The sequence below is a fragment of the Anarrhichthys ocellatus genome, unplaced genomic scaffold (assembly GCF_004355925.1).
Source record: "Anarrhichthys ocellatus isolate YVR2014 unplaced genomic scaffold, GSC_Weel_1.0 scaffold9, whole genome shotgun sequence".
NCBI classification, from domain to species: Eukaryota; Metazoa; Chordata; class Actinopteri; order Perciformes; family Anarhichadidae; genus Anarrhichthys; species Anarrhichthys ocellatus.
The window spans coordinates 2,887,117-2,896,873 of record NW_022280039.1 but is presented as its reverse complement, the minus strand read 5'-3'; the positions used below and the strand labels follow the sequence as shown (position 1 = coordinate 2,896,873).

Sequence of the window (9,757 nt, the reverse complement as noted above, 5' to 3'; positions counted from 1 at the left end):
CACACACACACACACACACACACACACACACACACACACACACACACACACACACACACACACACACACACACTCTCTCCCTGTGTGTAAACTCAAATACACTCTCATCCTCTCAAAGCTGTCCTATGACAAGGGAATTGTTCTTTTCCTCTGGCTACCACAGATGTGTCTCACGGATCTCAGAGATGATGTTATTGGCTTTTTGGAGCGCCTGAGAAAGAAAAAGAAAACAGAGAGGTCAGTGAAATCACTGGCTTTAAAATGGTAGCTCAAAGAGGAATAGAAAAGACTTTGTGTTTTTCATGCTTAGAACCTATTCAGAGAACAAAAGCATCGGCCAATTTCACCTCAAGCATTTGGGCAACCTCGGTCCGCTGCTGTGCCGTGTCCTGTGACTCAATGAGCAGCTCCTGCAGCAGTTGCTGTTTGTAAAGCTGACCCACCAGCTCACTCTGCAGATGCTCTTTCACAAAGTTGACCAGGAAGTGCATCACTGTCTTGGGCACACTGCGGACACACAGCCCCAAGAAACTAAGTTGGGAAATCACTAAAAACATCAGAGATCAACAATAGAAGAAAAAAGGGGAAATGCCCCCTCAGATGCTCTGGACTTGTTGCAGTCGAACCTGTCCTGGATGCTTTTGCGGACAATAAGGAAGTAGCACTTGATGAGGCGTTGGATAATCTCGCAGTCCCTCTGCTCCTTCGCACTCAGCTTGCGTGATACGGGCATCGCCTGGCAGAGAGAGAGAGGCAAAGTAAAATGTTGACAGTGTGCAGTGTCTTCACCGCTAAGTGTTTTCTTCTATTGCTAATCCCACCACTCACTGTGTCAAGCAGGTTAATGGACCGGCCTTTGCTGGGACTGCCAAAGCCTGCAGCCGCGACTCTCTCTTCCGCAACCTTCTCGTTCTTCCAGCGCATTCCTCCATCAAGGGCTTCCGCCTGTCAGCAAGAAATCAGAGGAAGTCAGGGGGGGTGAAGGCTGCTTTGGCTGAGGCTGGAACTCCACTACATACTTTAAAAGGGGCTTCACTGTTTGGATGTGAGACGTAATGGTTAAGGCTTTAAAGAACTCGACTTCTACAGTTTACCCTAGCAGAATACATTTTAAATGAGAGTACCTGTTGTAAGGGACAGATAAACTACCTGCTGACTGTTGACAGATGCACAGACCTGCGCTGCATCCGTGAAGTCTGGATGTTTTGTGTTGATGTAGGCGAGCTCTATTGATACTAAATTGTGCACCTAATGGGAAAAAACACAGAATAAATCTCAGGCAGTAAATAGGACTTGGCTGTTAGTTATTACAATTAGTATGAAAGATCATTTTAGCTAAGCCATGGATTACCATTTCATTAGTAATCGGCAAGCGCTTTCTCAGTAATCCGGTCACCACTTCCACAATGGAATCGTGCAGTTTGGGGAATCGCAGAAGCTCCTTGCAAAGACAAAGACAACGTTTCTCAACATGGTGCTGTCATAATTAATGCTCCTCTCTGTTTTAGCAAGTCGATCAAATGAAAAATGCGTCAACCTGGCTAACCTGTGTGCTGAAGGAGGAGCAGTGCTGGATGATCCTCTGCAGCTCTTCATGAACCAGCTCTACACAGCGCATACTGGGCTCCTCCAGTCGCTTAATTTGCCGCTTCACCAACAACTCAAAGGACACCTCAGGCACAAAAAGTGCTGGCCGCGGACCCTGGAGGGCAAATCACACACATACACACACACTCTATAATTTACCTGCTATTCCTCCAAACGAGAGAACTTGACTAGAATCTGGATTAAAATAATTACAAGAAGGGAAGTCAGGAGGAGCTCACCGTAGCATTGCGGATGGCGGTGAGGATATCGAGCTCAGTCAATCCTCCCAGGGGGTCAATGGACTGCAAAGTGCGCCCAAAGGTCTCATGGAATATGTAACAGATCCGAGCACCCCCACAGCTGTATAAGAGATGAGTTCAGCTGTGATACCAATGCTGTTTCTCAGTGCTCTGTGTCGGCTATGTTAATTGCGCAAAAATTAAATGCAGTCAGCCAAAGAGGGTCAATATTTGCTCTCTACATATTTACATAAATGAATCACCTCGTAGCAAGCTGTAGAGATGAGGGTGCCAACAGAAGATGCTGATACCACTTAAATTTACAATTACCACAAGAAAACAACCCTCCGGATATACATTATGAACCAATGCGGAGAGCAACGCAAGGTATGAATTTAGATGATAACCTAAAAAAATTCCCAGAAACACGAAACAAAGGCAGCTATCATCAGAAAAAAATGCATTTGCTATTCAATGAAGATACTGCTGCTGTAAAGCGATTAGACTCACAGCTCTGTGGTCTGGATGTATCTGGCCGTTCCCTCAATGGTGTGGCAGTAATCGCTGGCGAACTTGGTGACAATCTGCAGCAGGGTGGAGCTGTGGTCTTCTACTGGCTGGCCATAGCCATTGAGCCGTGCCTGGTACTGGGAACTTAGCACGGTCACACGGGTCTTGAGCTCTGGCAGGCAATCCCGGATGTGATGCATGAGCAGCCTGCTGAGAGTTTTGGCCAGATAGCGTGTGCCGGCGCGCGAGGCGAGCGAGGGGTAGTGGCGCTGCAGGAAAGTCTGCTCATCCCTCATCGAGTCCTCAAGGCTCTTCTGGGTATTGATGTCATGCTGGCTCCTGGGAGGATAACCAATTGGGGAGAGAGCGGGAGAGTAATCTGATGATCAGGGTAATAAGGACATCAACAACTTGCCAAATTGCTGTATTGTGAAGCTTAAAACAATACACAGCTAAACTACAAGAAAAAATAAAGAATTGATCACTGCAAACCTATTAACCACCCCGATAATCCCAAGTCTGACTGGAATGACTCGACCCAGAAGGACCTCCAGAGCATCAGTCCCTGCATCCATCAGGTCCAGCTTACTGACCACCAGCAGTGTTCGACGACCTGACACACACACACACACACACACACGATTATACAGTAGGACATAATGGAAGGAAACAAGGAAACAGGTTTCTAATGGGATTGAATTGAGGCCGGCAGCGGAACATTTGGGCCCAGCTACAGATATCCTAGCCAGCACATTATCAGTGCACAACCCGCACTTAAAAGGCCATATTGCCAACCTAGCAGACAATTACTACAAGCAGATTCACATCATCCATCAATCTATTATTCAGAGTGCATCATGACAGCAACTGTAACTGTTAGAATGCTTTCAACAGTAAAGACTGACAGGTCCAATAGCCTGAAATGATGTAAGCACAATACATTCTTCCTGCACATTTAATAATTCAAAATGCATTTCTACTTGAGGCATGTTATGTAATAAGCAAATTCAAAATGAAATCTGAGGAGAAGAGGCGTCTGTTTATAAAATGTCCTACCATCTGTATCAACCTCACGAGCCAATTTCAGAGCATCCGAGGTGGCCAAGTCAGAGTTGGCAGGGGACACTGTGAGGATGAGGCAGTTGGGATTGGAGATGAAGGACGAGATCATCTCTTCTACTTGTGCCTCAATGTCCTCTGGCTGGTCCCCGACCGGAACCTGAGGCAAAAACAACGAGCAGCCAGGGTTAGTGTAAGCACAGAAGATTGCAGATATGATGATAATTATCATATAGTGCCATTATGTTTGCACACATGAAATAAAATCAACATCTGTCTTAAGTGGCTGAGTTTACCTTAGTGATTCCAGGTAAATCCACCAGGGTGAGATTAAGGACTTTGGGGGAGAAAATCTTCAAATATATGGGCTCAGGACTGATACCCTTGAGGATATGAACAAAAATAAGCGATATTTATGAATGCAGAGTAAAAAAAAAGCTAAATTTAAGACATCACTGACTTATCAATGCTTTCTCTCACCTTGTTGTCACCTGAATTGCGTTCAGTCTCTGCTTCAATTTCCCGACGAATTTCCTGAAAATCTGCGAAGGTCTGTCAACAAAAGTGTGAGAACGATGCATCAGCTAAACTCAGCACATAACACAGGACAACGGCAGTAAGCACGGCATTTGAAATGCGCAGTTAAATGTACCTGGTTCTTGCAGTGCAGGAACGTTCCCCATTCTTCAGCTTTGACACCTGAACAAACAATATAAGAGTGAGCGCAAGTACATGTTGCAGATGTTTGCAAATAGCATTACGCTTTGGGGAGGAATAATGCAAACTGAAAAGATTACAAATGGACCGATATCATGCTCGACAGATGAAGATCGGAAAACAAACTAAATGTTTGAGAAAGTTCACAGAAGAAATGAAGTGGCTAAAGAAAGACAAGTCCATGCAGACCAAATATACAGAGACCTGGGTAGCTGAATTGGGCATTTTGTTTTACCCCATTTCCTGAAAGAGTAGTAAAGAAGAAAAGGAAGAAAGACTGAATGTTAGCAAAGAGAGGCTCAGCAAGAAGTAGCTTACAGTTCAGATAGTGAGTGAAAGCGAACATGCCAAAGTGCTTACCACACATACTGTACTACTGCTAGCAGATCCTATGCCTAGACAGATATAACAAACTATGATATACATGCTGATATTTTTCAAGGACAACTTCCTTCTTATTTAAAATATGAAGGTACCATTTTCGGTTTTTAGTCTCTCCTGCAGAGGGGCCACATTAACAAGTTGCAACACGAGGGGTCGTCTTGTGACTATTCCTGATCCTCGAGGCAAGAAATCCCGTCCAACCAGGCTCTCCAACACAGAGCTCTTTCCACTGCTCTGTTACAGCACATAATGAGAGCAATTCAGCACTGATACAGTCAGTCTATATCAGTGTTTACACCAACAATACATATTCAATTTCTGATCAAATCATACACAAGAAAGTGTTACAGGACTCTTACAAGTTTTAGTTTACTAAAAGTTGTTTAAACTTGTTCAAGTTTACAATTAAGCTTTTCATTGTTTTTTCCCCCCGACTGACCTGAGATCCAACGACGACTATTTGAGGCAGCTGTATGACCTCTGCACCCACTGTGAGAAAGACCTCCTGCAGCCGGTTGATGGTGGGGATTAGAGTCTCCATCTTCCCAATAGACCGGGCACACTTACTAAAAAAGTCAAAAACAGAACAAACATGGATATAAAGAAAGGACAGCAAAGTAGCTCAGTTCACATTAAATCATACTGAAACTCAAATGAAATACTAACGCCAGCTATGAAAATGCTATTCCAAAAAGCCCAAATGAGAATGCAGTTGGCTGCATTATAATCTGTGCAAGAAAGCAACAACTCTATGCTGTCTACATTATTTCCCTGGGAAGAATGTCTTGCTTTGCCAAAGGGAACAGTGGTCCTGATGAGAGGGGTGTAACGTTAACGCCCTAGCATCATGTTGACCAACACTGGTCAGAGTCCTCCCAGATTACACAAGAACAGAAAACGGACAATTAATCATCCAGACCGGCACTGACCTAACCTACATGGCAACACATGATGCAGCAGCACAGGCTCGATGTTATCAGTTAACGTTAGCTGGCTCGCGCTAACAGGTTAGAGGCAGGAAGTGAAGCGGTTGACCTAGTTTTGTGCTAACGCTAGCTTGGAACAAACATACAGGGACCAACCGATGCTCCATTACGACCTTACCGATGTCCAAGAAATACTATCCGCCCTTATCCAACGTTTATGTCCGTCATCATTGGTGGAGAGTCAAATATATTTCATTTTTATCCGAACCGTTATTTAAATTTAGCAGGAAAGAAACCGTCAGTTCACCACGTAAGCGGGACTCGCAATACGCTCCCTCAATCTGATTGGTCATAAAATAACTGATACCTCATTGGTCGGCACGTTCAAGACTCAGTGCGCCTTAAATAGTCCTTGTAGAGAAGTCTGTTTTCATTTATATATTCAACCACTTATACTTTTCAATGCTACAAAGGGATTTAAAAACCATTCCCAGTCAACATTATCTATAGATATAGATATATATATATTTTTTCTCTTCTTTTTTTTTTAAAATTCACATAAAATGTTCAACAAAACAGTAAACATTAACGCTTGTAATTTTTCTGTGGTTTAATGTCTGTATATATAAACACAATATTTACAAAGCATTCAATGAACATCAGTTAGTTACAGAATAAAACATGCATCGCCTTCTCAAGGATGGTTAACACAACACACCACCCGACACAGAAATTACTAACAAAAACCTCCAGTAGATGTTACCGTCCACTGGGAGTCGTAGCAGCCAGAGCTCATGTGAAACCAAACAGCATAAATGGATTCCTTTGTTTTCAAATATTATGTGATCAGGTCTTGTGTCATTTCTGCAACATCGATGACAGTGACCAGACCAATTCAAAGTTGCCATGTTTTCTTATCCAAGTCTTTTGGTCATGGATAAGAAAGCCCTATTGCTGACATAATCAACAGTCACTGGTATCTGTCTTCACTCAGCCAATGATTAAACACTGTATGCACCTCCATGAACTGAGCACCTCTCAAAAGACAATCACAATAAGCAACTTCCAGCGAGGCTTAGTCCATGTAGGAGGTGTCCATGCCGTCACCGTCGGGGTGAAGCAGTCTCCCCGCCAACCGCTCAATGTCGTCTAGACTAAGTTGTCGAAGGGAACGTTCATAGTCCTAGAAGAAAAACAAAATACAAATATTGAGAAAGAGCAAGTTTTAAATATTCTCCAATCTATTTTAACCATGTTGTGTGTGTAGGGAAATATTTCTAATGAAGCATGAGATAGGAAGGATCGTCTAATTTTGAGTACTGCAGACCTGAAGCCAGACTGACATAATGGTGTATTAACGGGACGCTTTAACCAATTTGGTAGGTGCAAGATTTTCAAGTCTATCCCCAGAGAGCTACCATGAAACAATTTCAAAGTACATAGTTGATAACAACTTGTAAAGTTTTAATACATCCATATACTGACTTTCATTTACGGGCATTTATGTACTTACAGTGTATGTAACTAGGAATTTTTGACATTAATAAACAGGAGAAAAAATATATGTCAAAATTAAAACCAAAACAATACAATTTGTGCTTACAAGAACAAAAAGTGCAGTTTTACCTGGCTTTCATTATTGAGACCTTGCAGTGCCTTTTAGATTGATTTTTTTTTTTTTTTAGAAATATGTTCCTGTGATAGACGATCATTTTAGAATGTTATGAGTTCACCAGGCATGCGTGAATGCTCTATAAAACAATTGACCACCATACAAGGGATTGTAGGATTTAGAGGGCTTCACAGGATAAACTGGTGTCTTTCAGACTTTGGAGGACGAAACACTAAATTTAAAAGCATTTATACTAACCGAAGGCAAAAGATTAAATGTCAGTTGAAAAAAAAAACCTGTCAAATCATCCAACATGTTCACTAAACTAATGTTGAGCAGCTTTGGATGGGTATTTCATGCTGCTTTTTTAAATATGTATAGTTTCCATTTGATTCAACAATTTAGAAACTGCTAATATCATCATAAGAATGGAGTAGCAATATTTGATTGTTCCATGTTAGAATTAAAACATTTTTACATTAGTCATATACATACATGAAAGTTCCGATCCTACATATTTAGGGAGCGACTTGGGATTCAGTGACTTGTTGTAGAACACTTCAACATATGGACAGTAGGAGCCGGGGATCGAACAGACAACCTTGTGGTTTAAGGGCGACCCACTCTACCCACTGAGACTACAAAGCATTGTAGCACAACTACTAAAATACCTTAATAAGCTGTTCATGGACTTTCGCCGCATCTGCTGGACTAAAGTGTCTAGCAAGGATAATGGACACAGTCTGCCACACTTTTCCTTGTGAGCTGCTGCTACTGCTGCTGCTGCTGCTGCTGCTGCTGCTGGAAGCCGTCCCTGACGCTCCAGTTCTCTCCCCCACTGGACGGATAACCAGATTCAATTTAGCCTCAGGCCCAATGGAATAATCACTCAGCCTGTGTTCATCTGAAGAAAACAAGATGGACAAGAGAGATTGTTGAATCAAGCAATTACAATTCTGCATAAAGATTATGAAACACTTGACTGTTGGCAAATCTACCTGAAAGTGCTTTCCCTTTATAGAGCAACCTCTGCTGGTTTGCTGGTATGTTGAGGCGTTCTGACACAAGTTCCTTCACTGTGGAGACCTTCTCATTTTCAGTCACCTAGTAGATCAACAACATGATGATGTAGTCACACTAAAACACATTTGGCAAGCATTCTCCTGTCCCCTACTGTTAGGCTGAAGAGACCTCAAATGCCATCAACTTCAGGTATAACTAACAATTAATGAGGAATTCACCTTTACAAGTACCAAATACACATCTACCTTGATACATGGCCACTTTAGCACATTCTTTCCAAAGAAAATGAACAAACAGTCACTGGCCTTTAGTGGTGCTATTTATCCCTTTAGACAGTGCCAATAACAGGCATGTTAGTGGTCAGGTACTTTTGAACTTTCAGAGCAAAAACATTGCATTGTCTCTTGTCTAGATCCACTTCTCTTCTGCTGATTACAACATTTAGTCCAGTATGAGAAATACTTCCCCATTGATAGACACATCAGCAAATGCTTTACAGTACCCTGACTAGTTAATGATATTGTTCTACACAAAATACCTCAGAGTATTGCAGTAGCATACTCATCATATAGTAGTCCCTATGTCACATATAGCAGGACCTATGGGCCAGCTTTACAGTGAGCAAATTACATCACAGACTGTCTAGAAGACAATTTAAGTTAACTTAACGTTAGTACTGCGTATTAAAGTATTTCCCTAGGGACTTCCCTTTCCTACAAGAACCCCCACATGAGGATTTATAGAGCTCCCACTAAACCACTGGGTCTGAACTGGGACCAGAGGAGAGAAAATCGTTACAGTTAGCGTTAACGTGTCTTTCTCAAGGATGTGGCTAACAAGCCATCTAGAGTAACATCGATTCATATCCGGGCGATGTGCGAATGTACAGCAGATCCATTAAAATCAACGTCACACTGGATGGAGTTTGACAACCTAATGTTGAAACCGAAGCATCATTTTCGGGCTTGCTTCACTCAAGCGAGCATGACACAGGACCATCGCCACTGGCGGCTAACGTTAGCTTACCTATAAAGGCTAACGTCAGCTGATGTTGCGCATTAAGCTAGCGGTAGGGAGGTAACAGTTAGCTTAGCTAGCGCTGCTTAACCTACCTGAACACTGCATTCTTTCCCTTGAAGTGGTTTCACGGTAAGGATCATTTTCGATGATGCCCAGAACAAAACACAACAACACGTTTAACAATCACGCCACCAGCGTTAGATGTATTCAGTTAACGTCACTTTGTTAGCTCAAGATAGCCACAGCGTTTCTTTTCTTATCAATGGCCCATCTTCTTCTTCTACAGCTGACGCGTGCTGCTGCTGCTTCTCTCACGTGACACTACTGCCACTGGCTGGCTGGAGGGCTGGCTGAAGGGCTGCTCCATGCGGAAGATAATTCAACCAAAAAGGGGAGAGAAAATGACACGTTATTATTCTTTCCTCTGCTCGAGATAATTAGACCATAATTAAATATTAAAGAAAAGAATGACGATGAAGGAAAACAAAGATGGGGTTAGGAATGTAAAGTGGGAAGAACCTTTAAAAACACTTAATCACTTGGTATTACGAATTGTTAATATTACCAATCCAAAGTTGTAACCCGTTTTTAATTAAAAACAAGCCATCTGCCTTTGCTTGGGTCTTGTTGTACAAAGCTATGGGCCGGATAATTGTTCTCCAAATTAGGCATATTTACAA

General features: G+C 42.4%; 2 protein-coding genes across 5 annotated transcripts; both read right to left on the bottom strand.

Annotated features, from left to right (window-relative positions):
* Positions 1-13: 13 nt before the first annotated feature.
* Positions 14-5,904, bottom strand: LOC116384435 (dynamin-1-like protein). 4 transcript variants are annotated; one of them, XM_031849082.1, is made up of 18 exons: positions 5,601-5,904; positions 4,936-5,062; positions 4,589-4,730; positions 4,317-4,355; positions 4,048-4,094; positions 3,876-3,947; positions 3,692-3,778; positions 3,393-3,555; positions 2,829-2,949; positions 2,337-2,675; positions 1,827-1,947; positions 1,547-1,702; positions 1,352-1,441; positions 1,177-1,248; positions 829-945; positions 627-736; positions 348-507; positions 14-211 (listed from the first exon to the last, which is right to left on the bottom strand). In XM_031849082.1, the coding sequence occupies exons 2-18, from the start codon at positions 5,035-5,037 to the stop codon at positions 155-157; spliced, it is 1,995 nt and encodes a 664-aa protein (XP_031704942.1). In that variant the 5' UTR covers positions 5,038-5,062; positions 5,601-5,904; the 3' UTR covers positions 14-154. The 4 variants fall into 4 exon arrangements, with proteins under 4 accessions (XP_031704942.1, XP_031704940.1, XP_031704941.1 ...); XM_031849080.1 differs by having other exon boundaries at positions 1,150-1,248; positions 5,601-5,903; XM_031849081.1 differs by lacking the exon at positions 5,601-5,904 and adding an exon at positions 5,163-5,589 and having other exon boundaries at positions 1,150-1,248.
* Positions 5,905-5,955: 51 nt separating this feature from the next.
* Positions 5,956-9,444, bottom strand: ubl4a (ubiquitin like 4A). Its single transcript, XM_031849084.1, has 4 exons — positions 9,170-9,444; positions 8,033-8,138; positions 7,706-7,938; positions 5,956-6,605 (listed from the first exon to the last, which is right to left on the bottom strand). Exons 1-4 carry the CDS (start codon positions 9,215-9,217, stop codon positions 6,498-6,500), a joined length of 495 nt encoding a protein of 164 aa, XP_031704944.1. The 5' UTR covers positions 9,218-9,444; the 3' UTR covers positions 5,956-6,497.
* Positions 9,445-9,757: the final 313 nt, after the last annotated feature.

Excerpts from the sequence above, each read along its gene's own strand:
- LOC116384435 (XM_031849080.1), bottom strand. The coding sequence starts at position 5,037 with ATGGAGACTCTAATCCCCACCATCAACCGGCTGCAGGAGGTCTTTCTC. Across the intron at positions 2,676-2,828 it reads ATTATCGGGGTGGTTAATAG|GAGCCAGCATGACATCAATA; the intron begins GTTTGCAGTGAT and ends TTATCCTCCCAG. Across the intron at positions 946-1,149 it reads CATCTGTCAACAGTCAGCAG|GCGGAAGCCCTTGATGGAGG; the intron begins GTAGTTTATCTG and ends TCTTGCTGACAG.
- ubl4a (XM_031849084.1), bottom strand. The coding sequence starts at position 9,217 with ATGATCCTTACCGTGAAACCACTTCAAGGGAAAGAATGCAGTGTTCAG. Across the intron at positions 7,939-8,032 it reads TAAAGGGAAAGCACTTTCAG|ATGAACACAGGCTGAGTGAT; the intron begins GTAGATTTGCCA and ends TGTTTTCTTCAG. Across the intron at positions 6,606-7,705 it reads TCCATGAACAGCTTATTAAG|GACTATGAACGTTCCCTTCG; the intron begins GTATTTTAGTAG and ends TTTTTCTTCTAG.